Here is a 27,485-nt window from a genome sequence, read left to right on the forward strand (position 1 = left end):
GCCACTATCCCACTGAATAAAAACCGACAGGCCCCCTTCCCTTATGGTGGGGCAAAGTCCACACCATTTATAACCATCTCTCAGCTGAAAGGATGTAAATCTTAGCAAGTCACAAAAAAATAGGGAAACTTACACAGAGTTTCCTTGGCCACTTCCCCATCTGAAAGATCACATACCCAGCACTATAGCCGGGGGTGCTCCCCTGTGAGAGGGAAAAGGTGTGTCCATCGCCACCCAGTTGGAGAGAGTGACACAAGCCAGATTAGGAAATCCCTAGAGATCGAGGATATAAATTCCTGCCCCAACACGGAGCTTCCACAGAGGTGAAAGTCAGGCCTGGCAGCCCTCCCCAGAGAAAAGCAACAAGGTGAAAAAATGCACGGCTGCAGGTAAGAGGCACGTGAGAGGGAGGGAGAGGGATAGGGGGAGAGAAGGAGAAAGAGGGAAGTGAGAGTCATAACCCTCGGGTTCCATTTCTGGATGGGACCTCAGGCAGCTGTCCGGATGTCTCTGGACCTCAGGTGCCTCCTCTGGGTGACCATGCTCATCACTGTGACCTTCTTCACCTGCGTGAAGGTGACCTTGACTTTTTAGGCCTTCAGTTTCCCTACGTGTCACAAAAGGGGCTGGATCAGAGGGTTTCTGAGGACCTTCTGTGAGTCAAAGCAGCAGGTAGAAATGCTGAGGAATGCAGTGAGAGCCCGGGAATGCTGCCGACAAGGCTCCACCTTTGAGGGGCTGTGCCTGTGAGACACACCATTGGAGGCTTTTGCCCTGGAGGAGTCCTGCGGTTTTCTCTTGAGGCATGCAATGCTTTCTTTTGTAAAGTGAATGTACTTTTCTAACGCTGAGCTTCTGGTGCTGGCCACGCACCAGCACTCACTATGATCTTGGAGAAGTGGTAAGCAGAGCGGGGGTGGGGAGTGGGGGAGAGCGTGAGCCTGAGGTCAAAGGGACTGGTTACTTCTTCCTAGCTGTATGAAGTCACTTAAAGACGGTTAGCCTAACTGTCTTTCAAATATTCTGTACTCCACTGAATAAGGAGTACTGTTTGAGCAGAGGTCATCTGCCCAGTGGCCATGAGCTTGTCTGTAACAAACAACCAGGACATGTTAAGCTTATCTTTATCCCTTGCTTCATTCTCTTTTTAAAAAAATTCTTTTAAAGAATTTTTTCTTTAAAAGAAAAAATTAGTTTTACCCTCATTTATAATTAAGTAAGATGAACAATTTATTTTTACTGGCTTGGTGCCTCAATTTCCCCATCTGCACACAGTGACCTTGACAAGGGGAGGGCCACAGGGTGGTGGGGAGCATACGTGAAGCTGCATCAAGAAAAGCACTTAGAGCACAGCCTGACACGCGGTGGTGAGTGCTGCCTGCACGTTCGCTCTCACCGCTAGCCATTCTCCCTCTTGAACCCCGCTTTCCTCTTCTTGCCCCAGCTCCCTCAGGAGTCCCCTTCCCCCTGGTGCCAGCTCTGCCTTTACTGTGGTGCAAGCTGGGCCGAGTTTCCTCACCTCTGAGATTCCTCTTCTGTAAACTGAGGCAGTCGAGTGGCTCCAGTCCCTCCTAGCAGCTCTGAGTATGAGGTGCGACGCCACGGGCCCCCTTCCCACCGCCACCAAGCTCGCCCTTTCCCTGGTCCATTTCAGCGCTGTCCTCCCATGAGTGCAGCGGGCTCCTTTCCACCAGCATGGGGTGGTATTATAGAGGGAGCCCTTCCCTCAAACCGGAACAGTCTCGTCCATTCTGTTTTTCACTTTTTTTTAGCCTCTTTGGTTATCCTAAAAATCAAGAAAGATGTCTCTGCCCCATTTGTTCCCTGTTGGCCTGGGAGCATCTTCGCTGCTCTGACAGCAGGTCTTGCCCTCAATACGGTCCCTCCGCCCTGGCCCTGGGACAGTAGAGTTGCTTCTAGCCACATGACAGCTAAAGTATGTCAAGATTCCAGATTCCAGCTGTTTTTTTATGTTATCGACACATGCCTTCTACATGGGGACACTTGATTGTGACAGTGTCTTCAGCCAGTAGTTCTTAAACTTGAACCTGCCATAGTACCCATCAGCCGAAAGCTTTCCTAAAGCCCTCTTGGAATTTCTGATTCAGTAGATGGGTGTGGGGGGTGGGGGAACTCGCATTTCTGATAAGTTTCAGGTGATGCTTCTGCTGCTGATCCAGGGACCACAATTTGGGAATCATTTCCTTAGGAGATAAGAGGAGGTATCATGTCCAGTGGCAAAACTACGAGTGAGTTATTTCAAGACAAGAATCTTTGGGGGCCGCTTTCAAAATAGAACTCACAGAGACCTTCTGGGCTGCACCAGTGCTAGAGGAGAAGAGGTCTTAGAGCAGGTTATTCTATCTAACCAATGGAGACATAGGCACAGGAGGAATGAGTGAGTCCATCCATGTCGGAAACTTGACCTCAGTCTCCCACTGATTTTGTTCTCTGCCCAAGAAGGAGTGTTGCTTACAGGAGGAGGGAAGAGGTAGCAAAAACATGAAAGTAACATGGGAGTTTCTGTGGCCAGCTGACGGGTCGAAGCCAGTGGGGCCACGAGAAAAGTTGTCATGTGTCAATGTCGATTCTCTAGCATCTCAGAGTCCCTACTCCAGGGGTTCTCAGCCCTGGCTGAGCATTAGAATTGGGGCAAAAGGGGGCGGGGGGAGAGTTTTTAAAAATCTTAGTACCTGGGACCAATTACATCAGCTCAGGGTTGGAGCCCAGGCATCAGCTGTTTTTAAAGCTTCTCAGAATATTCCAATGGATAACCAAGGCTGAGATCCACTGGCCTATTCCACCTCTTGCCCTCCTCACTGTCTTGCCCTTCATAAACTACTCAGAGACTTACTTCTCCTTTCAAAACCTGTGTTTCAATGATTCTCATCAGATAAATGGTATTTGACTCACCAACTAGCACAATCAGGAAAGAAGTCTGAGTAACTTCATTAAACTCAGTCCAAATGTTTCTGAAGCAAGCTTTAATTTAGTTCGAACCTCTGTAGCATAAATAATTTCTTAAACAAGGGGAAGCGAATGATGATGGCACTTGATTTGGGGGCAAAGAGCCCAGTTTAAAACCTGAGTACTATCTTGGTGCGTGACTTAGGAACATAACTTCATGTTCTGGATGTTAGTTTCATTCATCTGATGAAATGGGATGGATTAGAGAGTTCGTTTCTTTGCTATTTTTAAGACTCTCTGGCAAGTATTTATGCCATCTGAATTTTTCATTAAATGTCAAGAGGAAATTTACGAACACTTGAAATTAATTGGAGATTGCAAACCTAAGTGCATTCAGTAAGTCAAGGGTTGGGAACTGCCGGGCCATGGACCGGTACCAGTCCATGGCCTGTTAGGAACCAGATCGCACAGTGGGAGGTGAGCAGCAGGTGAATGAGTGAAGCTTCATCCATATTTGCAGTCGCTCCCCAGTGCTAGCATCACCACCTCAGCTCCACCTCAGATTCTCAGGCATTAAATTCTCTCATAGGAGCACCGGTCCCTGGAGCCAAAAAGGTCGAGAACCACTGCAGTAAGTCACATCAGTGAGGCTGAAAGTGAGAGGGCCTGTGGCCAACTGGGATGAGCTTGTCCCTGGAAAAAGATGTTCAGTGAAAAATAACACCAACACTTTGGTTGAATGGTGCACATTCACAAGTTGAGTTGGCCTGTGATTCTCATTTTGTGAGCTTTGACAGCTTGTGACAATATGATTCTATAACCCTAAGTTAAAGGGACAAAGACCAAATCCTGGCCCCACCATTCCTATCTGTGTTTCCATAGAGGAGTTATTTAACTTCTGTAAGCATCAAAAACAAAAATAATAGTATGTAGTTCATAAAATGTTGGGAAAATTAAAAGAAATAATACACTTCAAACCTTTGCCTACTGCCTGGTACATGGTGGATGTTCAGTAAGTATTAGCTATTATCATTATCTTCAGTATCCTTGTCATTGTCATCACTGTCTTTGATATCACCACCATTGTCATCAGACTATGAGGTTCTGACAGCAAAATTTCAGAGACCACTCTGAGAGGGCTGGGGTGATCAGAGCACATGGATTTAGTATTGTGTATGCTCTTACTCCATGCAGGTACTAGCCTACTTTACTGAAGAAGAAGCTAGTTTTAGTGATCAGTGCTTCTCAAATCTCCTGAGAGTCTTGTTAATATGCAGATGATTCTGACGCCCTAGGTCTGAGGAGGGGCCTGAGAATTTGCATTTCCTACAAGCTAAGTCAACACTGGTGGTCCACAGGCTGTACTTTGAGTAGCAATGCTTTAGAATATTTGGGCAAAGGTTTTCTTGTTTGGGAGCAAGGAAGATGTTAATTGAGGCTTTGGAGGGAGCCTGCATTTTTTAGCTCTGATGTTCATCAGGACGTTTTCTTAAAGGCCTGTGATAGGCAAAATTCTAAGATGATCACCACCCATTCATACTCTTGTCCAAGCCCCTCTCCTCAAATGAGGGTGGGGTAGATGAATATGATGGGATGTCATTCCCACGATAGGTTACCTTATATGAAAGGCAAAGGCGAAGGAATTTTGCAGATGTAATCTAGGTTCCCAACGGTTTGATTTGAAGTTTATCAAAAGGAAGACCATTCTGGGTATATCTGACACAACCAGTGAGCTCTTTAAAAGAAGGTCTACGGGCCAGAGAGATGTACACCTGATGTCTTCTATCAGCCTCGAGGATACAAACTGTCATGTTGTGGAGAGGGCTGCGGGGCAGGAAATGCTGGGTGGCGTCTGGTTGCTGACAGTGGCCTCAGCTGACAGCCAGCAAGAAAGTGGAGACCTCAGTTGTATGGTCATAAATAACTGAATTCTGCTAACAGCCACTTGCACTTTGCTAGCTATCTGTGAGACCCTGAGCAGAGACTTCATCTAAGCCGAGGCCAGATGTGAAACCCACAGCAGACAAGCTAATAAATGGGTGTTGTGGCAGTTTGCTACATAGCATAGAACATGAACATAATGTCCTAATTCTTTTTGACTGCTGTGCATGCCAGTCCAAGTTATAGTGCAACTAAAACCTCGTAGTAGCTTAGTATAACACAAGCATATTTTGCTCATGTTGCATCATCATCATTGGTCAGCCTACATCAGACTGGGATGGCTCGTCACAGCCATTTGAGGTCATTTTCAAAAGAGAATTTACGGAGACCATCTATTAGGCTCAGACTGTTTTTGAACAAGTGCGTGGGTGGGAAATAGGTGTTTCTTCTGCTTAATGGTAGGAGAAACAGACATTCAGGAACTCGTGAGTGGATCCCCAGATAGAATTAGGATGTCTTGACCATCCTAAGTGGCCACCATTGATAAACAAGGGCTCAGGAGAAGAAAGGGCTGGAGAGGTAGGGCCCCAGAAGAGAAATGGGTAGCCCGAGAGTGACCCATGTTCTTCCTGCTTCTTTTTCACGGCTATGACCAGTCATGTGGCCATGCCTAACTTTAAGGGTGCAGAGAAGTGAAATCTTGTGTGAATCACAAAGTAGAAAAGTTCCAGATATTGCTGGACACGAGTCTCTCTACTATATCGCGTTGCTCAGTAGGTCAGTCGAAATGGCAGAGAGAGAAAGCAGGATTCTCACCACCAGGCAACAAGCTGGCTGAGCATTGAGAAGCTGAGCGAAGCTACAGAGGATGAATGAGTGAACCCAAAAGTTTCCCCCAGCCCCAGGGTAGAGGAAAGGGTTTCCTGGCAGGACTTTTTGGGAAACCCAATAAGTCTAGGCTGTCTTCTGTTTTTTTTTTTTTTTTTTTTTCCCCAGCAAGGGATTTTCCCACATAGTATAGGTGAAAATCACATAGGTTTTCTTTTTCTTTTTCTTTTTTCTTTTCTCTTTTTCTTTTCTTTTCTTTTCTTTTCTTTTCTTTTCTTTTCTTTTCTTTTCCTTTCTTTTCTTTTCTTTTCTTTTTTTATGCTTGACTTTTATCTGCTGTTGTGGCCATGCTGGACACAAGACTGGAAAAAGCTGCCACCTTCAGTGGCCTTCAGAGGTCGGGCCATCTCAGGTGGGCACACTTTTCCGGAAAGTGGAAGATGATCTTCTAGCATAAAAACAAAATCCCATCTGTTTTAACAATGGAACAATTTTGGAAAGAAACATTTCAGAACTCTTTGTAGCATGGTGAAAATTTATAATCACTGCAGGTCAATGCCACAGAAAAGCACCCTTAATAACTCTTCTAAAGAGAGCCTCATCTATCTCCTGAGGGCACTTTTCATTAGGAAAAAGGAATTAAACCAACCGGTATGTGTCATCCCATTTCAGCGGGCTCAACTCTGCCTCTCGGTTTTAGTCATCCTATTTTGGGTAGATGCTCAGAGTTTCTCACCTCACCACCTTCCTGGCTAGAAGGAAGGGAAGCTGTGTCCCCAGGGCATGTGATGTGGAGGATAGCTAGTCCATACCTAGTAGTGTGCGGGTCTTCCCTGGCTTCCGTGAGCTGTCCCTGGACCTGGCTGATGTGGTGTCCCGCTGAATCTGCTAATGAGGTCTGTGGCCTGGAAAACCCACAGTTTTGTCGTTCAGCTGAATCAGAGTTGCTGCTGTGGCTGCTGTGGCTGATGTGGCCCTGATGTACCTCTTGCTGACTCCACAGGTCTTCTGTGTCCTCTGTGTCTTGGCTGTGTCCTCATTTCTACCCCAGCTTTGGTTGGCTACCTGTGCAGGTGACATCAAAATATTTATTGACCAGCAGGGCATGAGCACCAACTAGTCAGCGCTGTTGCTGCAGTATCTGTTGCTGGACCATGGGGATCTTGGGGGAGCATCAGGAAAGCCAAGGTCAAGAGGGTGGAGGGCTCGGGCCTTTAGTAAGTGGTTATTCACCAGCTGGTAAGGACATGTTCTCACAGCTGGCCACACTGACCCTTAGGGGCCGAGTATCCTGCAGTCTCAGCCCTAGGTCACCTTGCCCTTCTTCATGGCCGCCCCACATTGGCCCAGATATCAGTTTACCTCCCATTCTCCACTGGCAGCACAGGGGGTCATTTGGCTCTTTTCCCCACTGGCAAAGAACTGAGGTGAGCGGGAAACCATCACTAGTTCCCTCTATCGAAGAACAAGAGCCTAGAGGCTACTCTCAAAACAGAACTCACAGAGACCTTCTACGACCTACAGTCTCTACCTAAATACACCATGCCATTGTTTCCATCCTTTTCTAGCACCTCATCTGGGTTGGGGCTCCTTATTTTTTACTGCACTGGAATTCTTGGAGGGACCCTCTTTGAAAGCAGAGCAAAAATGCCTCTGCTGTCAGCTCCTCTCTTCTATCTTTCATCTCTTGGCACTGAGTTTTTGAACCCAGAAGAGGGAGCAGAATCCGCCTGCTTTTGTCTGCAGCTGTCCTCCCTTCGCCCTGGAGCCCCCAAAGCCTTTTCTTCTACTTCCCTTTCATCCCAGGTAGGAACTTCCCCAATGTCATATCCACTTCCTTCCCTCCTTTCTAAGGGTGCCTTTGCTTTCCCCCTCCCCTGGGGCCATGGTGGCAGAAGCACCAGAGATAACAAGAAGGGAAACAGATGGGAAGGTAATTATAATATTATCTTCATTACATATGCTATGCACGATCCTCTTCGAGGGAAGGAGGGCTCTCAACAAAATTTAAACTGTTCTTCGTGGTTCAGGGGACTCATAAACATCAACTGTTTCCTGCTGCGATACCCTGATATCTTCAGTAGGCCACAGTGAGGTGGAGGGGACCATCTGTGACTGCTCTGAAGTCCCCGATTGCTGTAGTTTTTGGTTCTTGCATCTGCTTTAGTAGTTTCTCTGTCTCTCTTGTTACTGGGTGATCAGACACCACCTCTTTCTCTATCTTCCACCAGCCCTCCCTCTTTCTAATTTGCTACCTCAAATCTGCTTTGGATTGAGCATTTCTAGTCACCCACTGTTGCCTAACAAATTTCCCCAGAAGTTAGTGGCTTAAAACGAACATTTTATTCTAACTCACATATTCTGTAGCCATGAATATGAGAGGGGCTCAGCTGGGTGATTCTTCTGCTCCATGGAGTTCAATTGAATTCAAACCGTGGTTCATAGCTGGCAAGTCTCAGAAGGCTTTACTCACATGGCTGGTGACTTTGAGGGGATTCCTCTGAGGATGTGCACAACCTGCTCCCTTTCACGTGACCTCCCTGGCAAAGTGGTCTCAGGGCAGTTGGACCATTTACATGGTGGCTGGCTTCTCCCCAACCAAGCCTCCCATGGAAACCAGGCAGAAGCTGCATGGAACTTTCTGACTTAGCCTTAAAGTTCACCCAACATCATTCTGTTGTTGGACTCGATTCACAGGCCAGCCCACATTCAAGGGAGGTGAGCTGGACTCCACCTTTTGATGATGGAGTGTCGTGGTCACACAATTGAGAACCCTGTGGGATGAGAGATGTTGTTGTGGCATCTTTAGAAGAGTCTTGAGCTCTGACTCTGCCATTTGATGGCTGGGGCACTTAAGCAAGCGAGTAGACCCAATTAAGTGGTTATCTGATTAAGCCTCTGGCTTGGTGCTTTAGAAATGGAAGCTGTGCCCAGGACTGCAGCCTAAGTTCAAATCCATACTAACTTAGAACCCTAGGGCTGTACATCTGGGAGATGTATTAGAGCCCTCAGCAACCCAATCCTTGCATTTCAGAGATGAAGAAACTGTAACCTAAAATACGCAAATGGCTTAGTGGCTTGCCCAAGATCACATAGCTACTTAATAGAGTGAAGTGGGCTTTGGATATGCGTGTGTGTGCACACATGTGTGTATATGTGTGTGTACACCCATGTGTGCATTTATGATTGTGTATGTTTCTGTGTTAACATCCTTCCATTACATAGACGTGCACAGAGCCTTATTTGTTTCCGTTAAATGAAGTTGCACACCTTTCTGGTATGGTAACTGGTGTTAGCAAAATTGTTGACCGATCCCAGAAAGTTCTTGTGCCATGTGCTGGACCTTTAACAGGAGTTAGTCGGAATGCAGACAGGGAAGTTCTGACTGCTCACTTAGGTCTGCCAGCTGTGTGTTCCTAAGAGAGTTACTTACCTCCCTGAGTTTTTGAGTCTGTTTCTGTAAACTACTGACGAGAGTGACCACTTGTGGAGTGCTTTCCCTTTGCTGCCTGACTCTCTGTTAACTTTTTATATAGCATTCCATCTGACCCTCTTGTGATGCATGCCAGGCCACAGCCATTTTATCGATCAGCAGACTGAGCCTCACAGAGGCTGTGTCTACAGCTCATGTGTTTTCCACAGTGCTCTCCTGTGTGGGCTCCCTATATCTGAGGACTGTTGGGAAGTGCAGATAGATTTCTTCTCAGCTGCCTCCTGGGGTGGAATCTGACCAATAGAGTGGAGCTTGTGGGAGGACACATTTGCATTAGAAGTTTCTGATCATGAGCGCTTCTCAAGACTGGAAGTGTCCATCTTATGAGGGGTAGTTTGGCCAGCTATGGAGAATGCTGGGTTTGGGAAGACTATTTAGATGGGCTGCCAAGCTTAATGATCCAGATCTGGTGATTCCACAGAACACAGAATCAATATCAAGACTGAGGATAATGTAGAAGCAGGTTTACGCCCTACTTTGTAATTCCAATGGCTCTATGGCCTTGGGGTAAATTGCTTAATCTGTCTGAGTCTATTTATATTGTTTCATGTTTATAATAGGGATGAGTTTTGCTCTTTGGAGTTGTTCAGAGCAGTGTGAGTTGTCTTCCATGAATGTCAGGTTGGGAGATTGAAGCTTAGTGGATGGATTAGTACTCTGGGTACCGAAGGCCTCTTGGGTACTGCTTCTATGTCAGTCACTCTGGAGAAAGACAGCAACGGTTCTGAGCTAGCAGAATGGTTTCATGAGGGGTGGGGTGGGGTGGGGTGGGGGTGGTTAGCCTTGGAGGGCCTGATGCAGGAGGAAGGTGAAGGAAGTGTCTTTGATTGATGGTCTAGCCTGCTGAATGACTCAGGCTTACTGGGAATGAAGTATAAACAGAATATTTGAGTAAGTGGGAAGATGAGTTGGGTTAATTTACTGAAACTCTAAGTCAATGGTTTTTGGGGAAGAAGTTAGTCAAGTTCAAAAGGTTCGATAGGGCAGGAGTGGTTTTAGAGGAATGAGACATGTGTTGGCAGAAAGTAAAATTGTAAAGAAAGTATGTAGCCCTCGATAGAGCCAAGTCTTTGCCTCTGTAGCTCTTCTCCTTTGACAGTGAGCCCAGTGTGGCCCAATGCCCAGTTCTGCCAAAGATGAGTCTTCCTACACCACGGCTTCCAGTAAGTGATCTGTCTCCCCAGGCTGCACCAAGGACATTGAGGTGCTCTCATTCTGACATAACCATTGGCCATGCAGACCAGAAACTGTCCCATCATGCTGCTCTGAACTCTTTTAATTCTGGAGAGGGGGTGGTGAACTAGCTTCTCTCTTTTCTAAAGAAGAGAACTAATTTGTGGCCAACCCACCAAGGGTTCTGCATTGAACTAGGACAATTTTCAACAAAAGCTGCCTCAAACCTGGTCAGATATTTCACTAGAGGGTCTACCTGCCAAACTCTTACCCTTCTGTGCTTTCTACACATTGAGTTCAAGTTACTTTTAATTTTGCTGTAACTTTGAATTTTAAAAAATTCCCAAGTTTAATTTTCATGTAAATACTTATTTTCCCCATGGCTTTCCCAAGGTTTTGTACCACGTGCCCAAAGCATGTTTGGGTTTTTAGGAATTTATTTCACAAGCTAGAGGTGACTAAGTAATATGCTTAAGGCCCAACAGATGTTTGACTTTGTTAATATTCAGGATCTGTCACCTTGCTTTTGTCTGTGGATGGCTATACCACGTGACTCAGAGTTTGGAGACTCAGTTGCCTGAAAACTTCCAGAAATGAGGATAGAAATAAAGAAAAGTTTCTAGGTAAATTAAGACACACACACACACACACACACACACACACACACACACACACGGGAGAGAATTTTTCAAAACTAAATTAAAAGTTTAGGCAATTTGTACCATCCATGAGCAGGAGGTAGACACCTGGGCATCAAAGGCAGGTAAGGGGTTACCTGGGCCTTAGTGAGGCTGCCAGGGAGGATGGGGCCCACTCCCTGTCTGGCTCAGTGCTGTGTCATCAACTCTTTCTACCTTACTATGTTCTTCTCCTTCCTTTAACTCTTCGCACATTTTTTTGTCCCCCTCCCTATTTTTTTTTTTTAAATTTATAGCCCTGCTTTTTCATCTTGTTCCTCTGTTCTTACATTGAGTGTGGTGAAACATGGTTATTTGACACACACAAAGAATGATAGACTTGTAACTCAAATACTTGGAATCAACTGCCCTTAAAATTCCTTTCTTCCAGCAGAAATGTCAAATTATCTGTAATTCTAAGAAAATAGGGCAGGAGAAGAGAGTTTTGCTGCAAAACTCTGCAAGATCAATTCTTTTTCCTCTGGACCTGCTAAAGGAAGACTTACCGTTTCCCGTATGCTGGCAATTTCGGTTCCAACCTTTGATTATTGAAAATGGTCACTGCTGTGTGTTTGTGCTTGAATTGTCTGAAGCCACTTCCTGGAAAGGTCACAGCAAAGCAGCTATTTTGCCAAAGTCCACAGGAAGAAGCCAGGACAATTTTCTTGGCTGGAGAGCCTGGGGGCATGCAGGAGTGGGTGGCGGGGGGAGTGGCCGTTACTTGAGGGGGGCAACATTTTAGAATTTTGTTTTACTGGAACAGGGTCCTTGTTGAAATATCTCTACTTCTCACCCTGAGCAGATGTGCGATTTAGAGAAGAGCGTAAACGTCCAACTCACTTTGATCACTTGAAAAAGGACTAGATTTCCCTCAGATTCCTCCAGCTCTGTAGCTCCGTGAAGCTTCAGCTATAACCGCCCCTGGATGGATGCAGCCTGACTTTCTGGTTTAAAAAGAATTTCAAATGTGATTAAAACCTTCACACAATCTGAGGCTAAGCCTGAACCTGAGTCTTGGGGGGTGGGGGTGGGGGAGGAGTAGGGGAGTCCTTTCATTCAAGGGGAGGCTGCACAGCCCCTCCTGCCTTTCCAATAACCTTTTAGTGTTAATCAGCAGAAATGATTGAGTACCAGAAAGAAGACCAGTGGGAACACAACACCTGGCAGTACCTGGCAGGAGTCCTTCCCCATCTTGGGCCCTCTTCATAGACTCTGGAAAGCTAACATATTGGGGTTAAGTTTGGCTATGCATGACGGGAAGCCTGGACATGTAAAAGAAGGTAGTCTGGGGTTGGGGCAGCTCCACAAAACCACCAAGGACTCATGCTCCTATCCTATGTCCCCACCACTTTCAACAAGTGTTCTGCACTCTGTGGCCTAAGATGGTGGCTGCAATCCAGCCATCAGATTCACACTGAGCCAGTAGAAAGGAAGACTAGTGGAGACTTTTAAGTAGACTTCCCAGGAAGATCAAACATTTCCACTTACATTTTGTTGGCCCAAATTTTGTCATGTTGCCACTCCTGGTTGCAAGAGAAGATGGGAAATATAGTCTTTGTGTGGAGTGCTGATACACTTAGTTAAGAGTCGGGAGTTCTATTATTGGATAAGTGGAAAGAACAGATATTGGAGGTAAAAACTAGCAGCATCTGTCACAGAAACTATATTTTTAAAGACTAAGGGCTATGGAATCACTGGTCTTGGGGTTCCATCCCCTGCTTACTAGCTGTAAGAAATTAGCCTCTTTAATCTCTTCTATTATATCATCTGTGAAACTGGCATGATAGTCACATCATGGGGGTAAAATGAAAGAACAAATGTTCAGTATTTAGCAAAGTAGCTGTCACTATTACATTAGTTCCTATATCAGCATCTTTGACTTCATTAATTTGATTATACCTGATGTATCTAACGCCTACTTCTTTTGTAACCTTACTGGGGAAGTACAGTTGGGGACGTGATAAGCTAAGTGTGTATCCAAAGGGGACAAAGCAACTTGGTCAATGTTGATTTGACTTTTATACTAACAAGTGGCCTTGTAACCCTGCAGGTGGGAATAGAGATGAAATTACAGGAAACATTTGCATTTCAGAAACATGTGAAGGGTAGGACCAAGCAGATGCAGAACAAGCTTAGGGGAGGCAGCCCTGGGAAAGACACCCAGCTCCTGGGAGAGTCTCAGGTTCTTCACTGCTCAGCTCTGGCCTTACACCACTACAGGGGGAGTTCAGACTGATGAGGGAAGGTTCCTGGAGTGCGAGGATCACTTCCTCAGTTTGCCAACCCTGGCCTAGCCAGTTAAGAGCCACCTGGCTTTACTGTGAGCCATTCAGAATGATATGTGTTCCAGGAAGAAGGAACAAGCCAAACTCCTTCAAGGAAGTAGGGGAAGGATAGAGGTTGGGATTTTTTTTTTTCTAAATTTACTCATCATTCCCAAATTTTAATCATAAATACTTTTTAAAATCATAAATACTTTAAATCATAAATATTCCCTAGTACCTTCTGTGACTGGGCACTGTGTAGACCATGAGGGCTGTGAATAAGACTGGTCCTCTGTCCTCAAGGCTGTTCCCATCCATGGAGAGCCAGACAAAAATAGGCGTGGTAGATAGCATGATTGCTCCCGTTTCTTCCCCCTCCTTGTGTAACTTCATAGCTCCTAGAGGTGGGGGCACTTCCCCACCCCACTGATGGCAGGTTAGGCCACATGACTTGCTTTGGCCAATGGAATGTAGGCTGACAAGAGTGAGCTAGTTCTGAGCAAGGCCTTGAGTACTTTTGCTCACGTTGCTTGCATTTTGCCATTACATGAAAAGATCATCTCCCAAGAAGTCACTGGTCCAAAGAGGGCAAGAGACACATGGAGCTGACTTCATCCCAGCTGAAGCTTAGAACCAAGCCTAACCCAGCCTAAGCTAGGTCAGCCAACTTCCTTCTGACCCACAGACTCGTGAGCAAGAATAAAAGATTGTTGTTTTATGCCGTTTGGTTTGGGGGTGGTTTCTTTGCAGTATTATTATGACAATGGCTCGCCCATATAACAGGCGATTTTGATACAGTATGAGAGGGACTGGTGGGAGATACAGAGGTACTTGACCAGCTTGGGGAAGAATGCTTCATAAACTTGTATATGTTATGCACTTTTTGGACCCTATTTTGCTTTTTTCCTGGGATGCTCTAGACCAGAGAGTTAGCAGTCTGTAGAATCCCTCAGCATACGTCGGAATTGTATGTAAAGTAAGAGTTAATCCATAGGTACTATAGGAACAGATATCTGACAAAGAAAATATGAAGATCTTTTGACTTCTAGTGCTTTATTTACTCATTCATTCATTTATTCAACAAATAGGAGTTAGGGATGTAACTGAATAAAATAAAGTAGGATGTTAGTGCACATGAAGCTTACGCTCTAGAGAGGAGACATGGCCGATGGTGAATGCCACAGAGATCAAAGGAGAAAGAGAGGAAAATATGGAGTATTGGGGCAGGAGGGTGGCGCAATTTTGCACCGGAAGGTCAGGGAAGACCTCACCAAGAGTGATGTTTGAGGAAGTACCTGAAGAAAGAGAGGATAGACCAGTGGCCTTAGCTGGGGAAAGGACATCTCAGGCCGAGGGGCAGGGAGCGTCGGGGTACACTTCAGGAGGGAGAGACACTCAGGATATGGAACTCCTATTGCAAGGCAGTTAGCAAGTGCTGTTACTAATGATGTAAGGCACATTCAGTGAATATAACCATAGAAGAGCAAATCCAACAATTTTGAGTTTTCTTACTAAACAAAAAGGCTTCCATCATCAGGTAAAGCCTGCAGAACCAACCCCTGGGACAATATTCAAGAAATCCTCTCTTGGGGTGTCTGTGGTTCCTGGTGACCCTTTCTTGTCCCCCTCTAGGTTACAGGGTGCTAGGCCTGAGATCTCCACTTCCTCAGTCCTCTGGAAGTTGTCAGGAACAATGTTCTTCATGTACCTGTTGATAGTGGGTGTCTCTGCCTTCACCATTCAGCCCGAGGAACGCACAGGTGAGAAGGGACTCTTTCATATGGAAGGGCTTGCTTGCAGCTTCTCTGGGGAAAGTGAGTGTTTACCTAGGGAGGTTTTGTTTTTATCAAAAACAAGGTGTGGTTACCAGAGAGGAAGAAGGTGTGGGAGAGGGCAAATAGGTGATGAAGGGAAACTAGACTTTGGGTGGTGAGCACTCAATAGAGCATGCATGTGTTGAATGATAATGCTGCACACCTGAAATTTATATAATGTTACCTCAATAAAATAATTAAAAAGATGAGATGCAAATACAAAGTCAAAGAATTTTTAAAAAGCAAGATATGACTATTCGTGCCTTGGTGAGTGACAACTGCTTCTGCTGGCCCATGTCCTCTATTGCCTGGTTTCTGCTCTGGCATCCGCCATCCCTGCCAAAGGAGTGGACCAAAGAAGTGGTGATTTTGCCCTTGATAAAAGGTGCCTTTGGATTTTAACTACATGTCCCATCAACTAAGCTTTTTTCTTTTTTGTATCTGAACTTAGTCAGATATACTTTAATGATAAAGAAGTGAAAAATAGGGCCAAAATTTTTAATTATTTTTTTTTTATCACTGGGTGAACCTGATATAACTTTTCCAACAAAACAAATTGTAATTGATAGCAGCCCTAAGCTTGTTATTTGAGAATTTTGAAACCATTATATCAGGAAGGGATAATAGGGTCCCTAGGGTACAGGACACTTTGTTAGGGGCCACATTGTATTCTCAGATGTGCCCATCAAAGGGAGGTTTTAGACCCGAAGCCTGACTGTGTTCTCTCTGTCCTTCAGTGGCTTCAGGAAACTGCCAATTTCGTGGCAAGCATTTCAAAACTATCTTCGGGGTAGAAGGGGAGCCAGCGGTCCTGAGATGCCCCCAGGTGCGGTATTGGTTGGGGGCCTCGGCTAGCTTCCACGTCAACATGACATGGCGGAAAAATGATTCTGCTGGGATGGCCCCAGGAGGAGAAGAGACACAAGTATGGGTCAAGGATGGTGCTCTCTGGATTGTGCCAGCCTTGCAGGGGAACTCTGGCACCTACATTTGCACCGTCAGGTAAGCCCTTCTGGGATGAGGGTGGGGCATAGGGCTCCTTGAAGAACAGACTCTCTCACAGTTCTTTGGTGACAACCTGGATTTCAAAATCCATTGTACAGGTGAGAACCTATCTTCTGTCCTCTTCTTCACTGCTCCTGAAATACCTCCCACCAACAGCCTTTCCCCAGAAGTCCTCAGGGCTCCCTCTTCCTTCATTCAAGCCTGTGCTCAAATGTCAACTCTTTAATAGCTTTCTCTAAAGCAGCACTCCTGTCACCGATCTCTTTGCCCCACTGTTATTTTTCCTCATCTGATTTTACAATAGCTATAAATGCATAGTTTTTCTTTCCTTTCTAGTTCAAAAACATCCTATTTTTTCCCCCTAAGGTACACTACTAGAAAAATTAATAAATTAATAATGTGGTAGAAAAAGAGTGGAATTTGGAGTCAGGAGGATGTAGACGTGAATCTGAACCCTCTCATTTTTCATTTGACAATTGTAATCCTATGTTTTCTCCTCTGTAAAGAGGTTTGTGTGGAGGGTTCTGTGAAACCATAGCATGAGGAACATCCAGTGTGGGGAGCACCATAGCAGGTGGTCAATATATGCAAAGAAATTCCCTTTCTTTCCCAAAGGCAGTTCTTATTGATTACTGAAAATCAGGGGGATGAGGGCTGAGTCATGTACAAACTTAAAGTTTGTTTTTATACTTGAATTAAAAGAAAGGTACTTAATACCCTTTTTTAAATGTTCTATTCTTATAGAACGGATCTGGAATTGAGGGGCTGTGGAAATCCAACCGTGGGTCAAGCCTTTGGAGCATGTGGGACAGTTTACTGGACTGAGCTCTAAAACTCTCTTCCAGTCTGAGACTGGAGTTCAGATCCCTTGAGAATCACCAGCAGTCACCACAATACCCTTTGGCATTTACAGTCGTAGGACATGAAACTGCTGTGTTCCTGTGATTTCTATAATCTCATGATCTAGAACCCACATGGCTCTTCTGTCAGTCTGGGTGGAAAAGGTTATGAGCCCGAATCAAACACCCCCAGATCTCAGTGGCTCCAAACAACAAAGGCTTATTTATCACACACGCAACGAGCCCAAGATGGCTGGGCAGACGCTCAGGGACCCAAGCTGAAGGATTAATTGTTATCTCAAATGTCGGTCACTGTGCCAAAAGGACGCACTTGGGAGTGGGGCGGGGTCCCCCTCCTGACTATTAAGACTTTGGTGTAGCAGTGACACACAGGCAGCTCACTGACTAGTGTCATGTAACTCCACCCACCCACAGTGGGGCCACCGTGTGCTCAGGATGGGAGAACTGGGCTGACTTGGTGAACAGCACTGACAACTACACCCTTTTGTGGTGGGGAATATGCATGGTCTTCAAATTACTCCTCACTCCTCTTTCTTTTGGGTTATTTTTTTGTGGAGTACCTTCCTCGCAGGGAAGACCAGCTCAATAATGTGAACAGGTCTGTAACTCTCAGTATGTCTAGTAAGTTTGGTTTCTGAGTTCTGGAGATTTTGCCCCGATTTGAGGGTCTTCCCAGAACCTTAAAGGGCTTCCAACCTCGGTTTGATCTCTTAGTAGCTACACAGCCTTAGGAAATCACTTAATTTCTGTATACCTAATTTTCCTCATTTAAAAATGATACACTAGTAATTTCTAAGTCGTAGTGTTGGAGAGTAAATGAAATAACGTGTGCTGAGCACCCAGCACATGCCTGGCAGGCCCCTCCTCAGTACGAGGACCTGCCGGGAGTACTACTGTCAGGTGTGTACTGTTCTTTCGATTTGTCCTCATTCTCATCTCCGCGACTTGCAGCGAGATTATGCATTTTTCAGGGTTATGGTTGACTTTTTTGCATTTCTTTGTGCATAAAATGTTTGTTCATCTCCTTTTTCTGTCTGTCAACCAGATATAGATATTGACTTATATATTCGAATTAATTCTTTTAATACTCAGGTAGAACGCTTTTTTCTCTTCTTTCTTATTTATTTTTCACATTTCGTTTCTTCTTTGGATATAGACTGTTTTCCATTTTGCTATGCAAGTTCTTGCCCCCCTGTGCCCTCTTATATAACACACATTCTCATCGTCTTTGTTGATGTTCTGTGTTTCTTAGGTAGCCGGGAACTGAGTGAGATACTTATATTTTTGTCTTAAAAACTTAAAAAAACTTTTAAAAGTTTTAAATAATATCCTCCGTCCTTTTCTTTATATGGAGACAGTAGCTTTTAGAAAACAATTCCTTTATTTGGATACGGTTTCCTGGACCAGGAAGTTGGAACGTTTGCTTAAGGAGCCCCAGAATCTGGAAGGGTTTAGGCCTTTTCAAAGAGGATGTGGGGATTTTCTAGTGGCTCTCGATGGGGCTGAGATTCAGCTCATGAAGGGTTCTTTGGGAAAAATGCAAAATATGTCACCCTTTCTTTATAACAATTATGCTATCATGCTTTTATTTTTTTCTTCTAAGTATTCAAAAGGATCAGGAGCAGAAGTATTGCAATAGTAATAAAAAAAAATGCAGAACACAGAATTTAATAGGATTGGACAATTGTTCGTAATTTCATTTAGTTTTTCTCTTATTTTGCCTTGCCATTTATTATCTTTTTCCCCCCCCTTTTAAATCAGAAATGCCTCTTACTGTGACGAAATGTCCATTGAGCTCAGGGTTTTTAAGAAGACAGAAGCTTCCCTGACTTTCATCTCATACCCACAAATTCTTATCTTGTCAACCTCTGGGTCGTTAGTTTGCCCTGAACTGAGTGAATTCACCCGTAACAAAACTGACATGAAGATTCACTGGTACAAGGTACTTCTTTAAAAATTTCCATTTAATTAAAATGTGTTTTACCAGTCATAGGAAAGATATAAAATACCCATTCTGAAAATAACGTATTCGTTTATATAAATATATTTATATATTAAACCAGTTAATTAAAAAAGGGCCAGGATAAATATATTTTATAAATAAACATTAATTCTTATATTCTTTTTTCATATTTGAGCATTCATATTATAAAATGAATCCAGTAAGTAACAACTGAAGAAATTTGCTTTTTACTCTGTCATATGTTTATTAAAATTTAGAAAAAAATGTTGGTTTACTTAATAACTTTACACACGTTGTAACAGAGTTTTTAAAAAGCACATGATAACTAACCTTTGGGTTACATGGAAGGGGTACATGGAAACACAATTTGTTCTCTTGCCTGGTTGAATCATCAGGTCCTATATGCAGACCAGGACAGGGCAGACCATAGCCCGTGGCCAAACCCACCACCTGTTTTTGTACAGCTCGTAAACTAAGGATAGCTTTTACTTTTTAAAAATGGTTAACAAAATTAAAAGAAGAATAACATTTTATGATATGTGAAATGATGTAAAATTCAAATTTATGGGTCCATAAATAAAGTTTTACTGGGACATGGCCACGCTCATTTATTTTCATGCTTTCATATTGTAGTGGCAGAGTTGGGCAGCTAGACAGAAGCCATGTGTACTGTAAGCCTATAATACTTACCATCTGGCCCTTCACAGAAACAGCTGACCTGACATAGACCATAGATTGATATTGGAAATAACAGTCATTTTTTTCATCATTAATAAAAATTAATCTCTTGATCAAGAATTAGGTGCATTCAAAAAACTTAAGGGAAATAATAAGACAAATATGTAACACTATGTACTCACATGTTTACTGCAGCGTTGTTTATAAACAGATGGTAGAAACACAAAAATGTTCGCATTAGCGATTGGATAAACTAATTTTCTCTCATGGGCACAGTAGGAAGATGAGATAATTTAATATGTATTTACATGGAAAGAAAAATACAATATTGTTATAGTTTTTAAAAGGCTTTAAATGGTGTATGTTGTATTTTCCATTTATGTAAAATATGGTAATATGTATTTAAAAATCTGTATGAATATACATTGAAATGCTAAAAACATGTTTGAGGGACAAAGAAGAACTTATTTTCTACTTTTTATAAGTCAGTATTATATATTATATACATTTTTGACTTTATACTACTTTGCTGATTAGCAAAAGCAGTAAAGATATTTCCACTGTGTAAAAGAAAAAAATGAGGAACTTTCTTTCATTTAAGAAATATAAGTGTTATTCCTCAATCTATATAAACCTGATCTTTCAATATAATCTCAATGGACATTATCTATAATTTTGTCATAATTATTAAAATGTATCTCTTTAGAAAAAAAAGAATAAGTTAACCAGTTGACTGATACTGTAACTTCAAGATATAGTTAGAATATCAACTTAAGGTTGGAAACTTTTAAATGATTTTCTGAAAGCAGAGCAAAGTAACCAGCTCCTGTGAATCAGTCAGTTCAATTATGGAATGAATTCGCTCTTGGTTTAGGAAATCTGTAAAAGCACATGTGAGAGGTTGAACCCTTTGAGGAAAGAGCATGGGATCTGGAGTTGGCCAGTGTTGGTTTAAAACCCTGTTGCCTTACTGACCTGCTATGTGGCCTTGGCCAGGTTATTTCATCTCTTGGACCTGCTTCCTCCATAAAGTAATAAGTAGCTGTTCCTACTGGCTCGGATTGTTTGGAACATTAACTGGAGTACTGTGTACGAAGCACCTAGTGCAGGGCCTGACACATAAATGGGATTCAATAAATACGGGTGAACGGGGATATCGTGGTGGCATTTTAATAAAGTCTTTTCCCCTCCTAAGAATGCCAATAATTACCAAGTACGTATTATGTACAAGTCTATTCTAAACTGGCTGACATGTAGCCCAATGAAGCAAGAACTGTTACTATCTCTACAGGTTAGGAAATGGAGATACACAAATGTAAGGAACTCACCTAAGGCCATGCAGCTGGTCGGTGGTGAAGCCAAAACCCTAACCCAGGAGGGCCCGCACCACTGCCAAGCGGGGCAATCCTGGTGGCTCTCGGGCCTCAGGAGAACTGTGTGGTGCTGAGTCTTATTTGTTTTTTTTTTTTTTTTTCATATTTGACCACTCACGTTAGGAACAATAAAATCTCTCCTTTTAATGAAATATATTGTAAAGTAATTCTTTATGAGCCATGTGGCAAGCAAACTCTTTCTGTTATGTCTGTGTTCCCATGTGGAGTAAGAATCTGAGATGACTCAAGGTTATATTTGACTATTGCAAGCTTTCAGTCATCATGGTTTTGAAAGAGATGCCTCTGAGAACATTTTGTGCTCATTAGGGTGTTTTCTTAAATCCCATTCAGCTTTTTCTGTGTTGTGGGGGGCCTTGATCTTGAGCATTCTATTCTGCAGAACCCACAGTATCTTTCTTTTGTCCATATGAAAGTGTGGCCTCATTTCTCACATTCGGATTTTTCTTACAATTTTTTCTCCATCTCTACTGAGTCCTAAATTTGAAATAATTTTTAAGGTAATTACAGCATTGTGTTCTAAGTCACCACGACTATATAACAGTACTCCTTCTGGCAAGTCTTCTAAGATCTATAGGAAGCTGTTAGGCCATAAATATATCTGTATTTTAAATGGCTTGCTTTGTCAAAGAAGAGAGTTCCTTCCCCTCTCCCTCACTGTGCTTAAGCAAATATGCTTTAAACACTGTGGTTAAACAAATCTAGCAATTTTGTTTCATAGGTTGACAAACTCCCTTTCCTAAAAATAGAGTTAAAAGTTTATCCAAAGTACAACATTCTCAAAGTAAGTAACATGGAAAATTAAACATTGATAAAACCGATGCCATTCATAGCTTTTGAGATAGAAATTAGTATATATCGTGTAACTTTGAACAACATTTTCCCTTAAGGATTCTGTCCTTTTGGATCAAGCCAACGAAAAGTTTCTAAGTGTGCAGGGGACGACGCGTTTACTCATAAACAATGTGTCTGTGGAGGACGAGGGCTATTACAGCTGTGTTGTGGCATTTGCCCACAACGGCACACCATACAACGTCACTAGGAACATCAAACTCCGCATCGACAGTAAGTGTTCTCGACCAAGGTACCCCTCCGTCCTGCCGTCAATAATAAGCACTTAAAGGACAAACTAGGGTCCGCATAGAATTTCTTGAATGTCTTTGGTAGGAGAGGAAAACAGATATGTCAGCTCTCTTAAAATAGCAGACTAATAAGACATGCGTGTGCCACCTTGAAATGTAGAAAGAAAGGTGTTACTTTGTGGAAAGGTGAACCAACCCCTGGGTGGTTGACAGGGGTCCAAGTCTTAGGCTAAATGTGCCACTAGAGGGAGCCAAACACCATAACACTCGGAGGCCTAGGCTACTAGGATTTTGGGGGGTTTTCAGTTAGAAGGCTGTGCATTGACATATCCAGGGAAACTGCCCTTTTTTGGTCCTCTCCAAGGCATGTCTAGTTGCCTTGAAACAAGGATTATAAGCAGTGAGTGCCCTTTTTGGTTTAAACAATTCCTACCTGAAAATAATGTTGTGAACAGTATTGATTAGTGCTTAATATTTGTTCAACACCCACTACGTACCTCCTACGTGCTGGATGTCAAGTTTGGTGCAAGGGCCATTAAAGTGTTTAAGCCCTGGACTTTGCCCTGGGGAGTAGGCCACTTTTTATTAAATGCTGAATAACTATATAATTGGAGTCTTTTAAGGGCATTCCAGAGAGCTTTGGAAATATGTTAAGATTAAATAATTGGTCCATGAGGAGAAAAGACTAACTTTTTTTCCTTGGAGAGTCCAGAGATGCAATTTTACTACAGGAAACATTGTGTCTGCACAAACTGAAATCTTTACATTATATTTCTTTTACTGTCTTGTGGCGATTCGTTTATCTCAACTCCCTGCTTCCCCTTAGCAGGTCACTGTGGCTCCCTATGACTTTGCAGGGGCCCATAATTATCTTGTTTATGTGATACTGCACAGGAGCACCAGGGGGCGGCCAACACACATATTACCCTACAGTGTGTTGTGATCACACTGTGTCTCAGGGGTCCTTGTACCAGCAGTAGCCGCATCACCAGGGTGCCAGTTAGACAGACAAAATCTCAGGCCCTGTCCCAGACCTACTAAATTAGAAACTGGGCGCAGGGCAGCAAAGCACTCTGTGTTTGACAGGCCTCCCAGGTGATGCTGAGTCCTCAAGTTCGAGACCGATTTGACACATCAAGTCCTCGAAGCGTCCATCTCCTCTCTCTGTGGCCCTGGCCTCTGAAATGCAGCTGTGTGAAGGAGAGGATCCTGGTCACAGTCTAGAAGCCACTTGCACTTTGGGCTCTACTGTGAGGCTGCCTAATGCTTATTCGTGTCAGGGTTTCGAATGCTCTTAGTGGAGGAAGTGAGAACAGAGCAAGCAGTTATGCAGCAAGCAACGCTTCGCCTATCCCCAACCTCTTTTTTGCTGTAATTCTTTAAGTTGATTGGGGAGCTGAGTTCTGATTCCTGGGACATCCGCCGTTGCCTCTCCCAAAGAGTTAGCTCCTCAATTAACAAGGCAGTGGCCATCCGGTCACGCTATCGCTCAGTGTAGGATGAGCATTACACACAGGTGATTCTCAAGCCCCCGTGATTCTTTTTTTTCTTTTTTTGAGGTAACTCGTCAGTATTCCGTGGCAAACACTTGGGGAGGTGAGGATGGAGTAGAGGGAAATATTTTAGGGCAAGCAGTGGGGTAAAACCTATTAAGAATTCACTGGGGAAGCCAGGGAGGGGAATGGTTAATTGTTAATCACAGAGCAAAGAACATCTATGAGTGGAATGTGTGTTAACTGTGGCTTCTTCCAGTAATCTCTCTTCTCGGAAAGGCATTGGCCCAGGACACTCAGTTTTGTGGAGAGCCTGTTTCCTTTGCCAGATAAAGGTCAAATCCCACAATGGCTGGCCATATTGTCAAAGATAACTCAGTTAATTAGTCAAACAATGGCTCTTGGACCTCAGCTTGAAATGCAGGCTTTCGTAATTCAATCTCTTTCCCACATCTTTCTCAGAAAAAGAAGAGGAGACGGTTCCTGTGATCATCTCCCCCCACCAGACCATTTTAGCTTCTCTGGGTAAGGCCTGTAAGGATGTGTAACCCACAGGGGGGGGGGGGGCTGAGACACCAAAGCCCCGGGGCCCCGGGACACCTTTGTCTGTAACTGAGCCTGGGCCTTTGGTTACCATGTTCCTGGGTGGGGAGCCTAGAACCCCAGCATGAGAGGCTGAAATAACAAATGCCAGGGAACACTTCCCTGTGTCAAATGTTGTTAGAAATGGCATCATTTGAAGCAGGTTTATCTTGTTTCATGAAAACTCTGCCTACAAAAATTTAGTGTAAGAATCTGAACATTTTGGGAGCCATTACTTACTGTGGGAAAGGCATAACGACATGATTCCCATACAGAGCCAGCACCTGGGGTATGTTTAGAAGAATTCACTTTATCAAGACTTGGCTGACACTCAGCATTTCCCTAAGACTCCATGTGAAAAGGAGGCCAACCCGGCCACTGCTAGCCCCTCAGAGACCATCTCTTGTTGCTAACATAGCTGGTCAGCTGGTGGGGCAATTGAAATGATTGACAAGGCTTTCTGTTTTTCTCCCCGTGGTGGCGCAAGCCATCAGGGCTAGCATGCACTTCTTGGTTGAACATTACTTTGTCTTGTGGGATGCCTTTGAGCCCGACAGCGAAGGTCTTCTTTCTCTCATTTTTCAGAAGGAAAAGCTGCCCGGGGGTCCTGGTGGCTCACAGAAGTGCAAAAAGCTGCCCGGGTCAGACTGGGCTTCAGACTCAAGCCCGTGTGTCTGCGAAGCCTGTACCATTTGGGGTTTATTTTTGTATAATGGTTTTTAGGCCTTATGCTCATTATTAAACTATGGCTGCCGAGTCCTATCTGTCTATCTATGTTCCCACCTGTCTATCTCTTAATTGCTTCTGTTTATGTTGTGCTTATTATTTTAAATTTTAATTGGTGGTCACAGAGAAGTTCTCGGCATTCCCCAGCTGAGTGGAGCTGAGTTTCCCACCCTGTTGCTTTGAAGGCACTGATGTGAGTGGCAGAGTCACATGAGGCAGGATTCAATGGGCTGCATTTGGCTGAGAAATCTTTCAGGTCCTTGGGGGTGATGAACGAAGGAGAAGAGCTGGCATTCTGAGCCAGGATGGGGCGAGGTGTGTTAAAAGACACACCACAGGGCAGCATAAGCACCTATGAGGAAGAAACAAATGGAAAGAATGTGTTCATTTTTCTTTCCTTCTCTTCTTTGGTGACTTAACATGCTCGTAGTGACTGAGGCAGGGACACCGACTACACCACGGTGCACAACTACAGAAGGAACCATTTATATACAATATATTGGCTTTTTAAAGGGTTAATTCTAAACCAGCATGATCTGGGAATGGGGAGTTGCCAGGGGAAACAGAGAGGTGAGACCAGCAATAGGCTACGAGCAAGAATCCACGTGTTAATCTGGATTTTTGGGGGCTTGAGTAGGATCAATTGTGGAAGAGGGCAGCTGCTGAATTCTGAATGCCTTGTAGGAGCTGAGGGGTCTTGGGGAAGCCATTTGGGTTTTCATCTACCATGAAGACCAATTGAAGGAACTGGAGACACTGGATAAATACTGATGCTCTATGTGAAGGGACTCGTTGGAGGGAACAAGTTTCCTTCAAAGAAAAGAAATGGCTGGTGAGGAGTGTTTGAGAAGATGGCTAAGGACTCCCTTACAAAATTCAGATTTTGACACAAGGGGCTGGGGTGACCCCCGTTCCCCAGCTTGTTCTGACATTCAGTGTGCTGTGTCTTGCCATCCACAGGGTCAAGACTGACAATCCCGTGCAAGGTGTTTCTGGGAGCTGGCACATGCTCGACCACTTTGCTGTGGTGGATGGCCAATAACACCAACATAAAGAGCGCTTACCAGGAAGGCCGTGTGACTGAGGGGCAGCGCCTGTAAGTGGATGAAGGTGTTTATCAGCTTAGAGGTGTCTTCCAGCAGAGCTGTCGTGAGACCTCCATAGGCATTTTTTTTTAGAGACCACATCATATCCAATCTGGGGATGTGAAACACATACCACTTTCAAAACAATTTTTCTATTCTAAACTATTAGAGTTTTAGAATTAAAAAAAAAAAACTGAAATTTGCTAAGAATTAGCAGTTATTCTTGAGAGTCAGATTTTCCATGTAAGAGTTGAGTTGTGGTCAGCTACTTGGCAATGAGGTTGCATTTCTGAGTGTTTGATTAAACATTTATTTCTTGATTGTTGCAGTTAAGAAAAATACTTTGGAGTTAATTTATTTCCATTTCGCACTCTACAACCTGAGTGTCAAACATTTTCACAAACCCTTAAATGTAGCCACAGTATCTGAGAGCCTGTGAAGTCTGGGCTGCCACAGGCTCTAAGGAAGGTTACTATAAAAACAGAAAGAATTCTGTTCTCATAAATATTCATCTCTGGAGAACGTTTTCTCAATCTTAATGTAGAACAATTGTACCTTGTCAATGGGAACCATTTGTGTATGAGGAAGGGAGACCAGTGTTCTAAATTATAAAGTACAGATTTTAAAAATTATAGTTTCAATACTCAGAATTTGCCTGAAATTTGACTTGCCAAAGTTTATCTTCTTTGAAAGGCCTATCAAAAAGATCTTTCTGGATGCAATTGGGTGGATAAAAATTATGTAGGATTAGCACAATTGTTTGCTTGCAAGTCCTCATTGCAAAACTAATGAGCCCATGTCAGCTTACTCATACCATCCATTTACTTAAAGGAGCCTATTTCCACCTCCCCCCCATAGATTAAAAAATATATAGTCCTAGAGGATCCATATCAATGACATTTTTATTCATGCTAATACATAGTAGTAAAGCATCTTCAGATTCCTATAGCATTATAAATAGCAGTTAGTCTACCTAGAGTTATTCTCCCTGGCCCATCTGCAGCCCTCTGCTCTGAATTTACTTCCAGAGTGAGAGTTAGCACTGGAGATGATAGGAGGACACTGTTGGAAGATGGATTTCTGGTAACTCCCTAGCCTTCAATATGCAAGTTTCCCCAAAGCATACATTTCTATTCCCACTATGGTTCTTTGTTCATCAAGGGCCTTAAAAAATGAAATTTTCTGTAGTCCAAAGTAGGTTCTCCTTGTAACGCGTGTCTTATTATGGTGACTAACAGGCTTAGAAATTCTCTCAAATAAGTAACAAATAAAACGGCAAGTGGTCGTAGCTTTCTGACTCTTGAAATCAATGTAAGTACAATGGATACTTCTAATTGAGAATTTTTGGATGTCTGCGATAGAAAGACAAGCTTGCATTTGATGCATCATGTTTAAATATTTCCTCACTCAGGGAATACTCAGAAAATAATGAGAACTACATTGAAGTGCCACTGATTTTCAATCCAGTCATAAGAGAGGATTTGAACGTGGATTTTAAATGTGTTGTTCGTAATACACTGAGTTTTCAGATGCTACATACCACAGTCAAAGAAGGTATGTATTTTGGGGACATTAAAAGGGAA

At 43.5% G+C, this 27,485-nt stretch overlaps 1 protein-coding gene across 3 annotated transcripts in view; it reads left to right on the forward strand.

Moving 5' to 3' along the window:
• Positions 1–206: 206 nt before the first annotated feature.
• IL1R2 (interleukin 1 receptor type 2) overlaps positions 207–27,485 on the forward strand; it is a 29,516-nt gene continuing 2,237 nt past the window's right edge. The window contains exons 1-8 of one of the 3 annotated variants that reach the window (XM_016120793.2): positions 207–389; positions 14,856–14,983; positions 15,775–16,039; positions 18,664–18,844; positions 21,825–21,999; positions 23,972–24,034; positions 25,778–25,913; positions 27,314–27,456. In XM_016120793.2, coding sequence (XP_015976279.2) covers positions 376–389; positions 14,856–14,983; positions 15,775–16,039; positions 18,664–18,844; positions 21,825–21,999; positions 23,972–24,034; positions 25,778–25,913; positions 27,314–27,456 — 1,105 coding nt within the window. In that variant the 5' untranslated portion in view covers positions 207–375. Of the gene's footprint in view, positions 390–428; positions 902–14,855; positions 14,984–15,774; positions 16,040–18,663; positions 18,845–21,824; positions 22,000–23,971; positions 24,035–25,777; positions 25,928–27,313; positions 27,457–27,485 lie in introns of those variants that run through there. The other 2 variants (XM_036224861.1, XM_036224860.1) reach the window with 2 other exon arrangements.

The sequence above is a fragment of the Rousettus aegyptiacus genome, unplaced genomic scaffold (genome assembly GCF_014176215.1).
Source record: "Rousettus aegyptiacus isolate mRouAeg1 unplaced genomic scaffold, mRouAeg1.p scaffold_m13_p_7, whole genome shotgun sequence".
Lineage (NCBI taxonomy): Eukaryota > Metazoa > Chordata > Mammalia > Chiroptera > Pteropodidae > Rousettus > Rousettus aegyptiacus.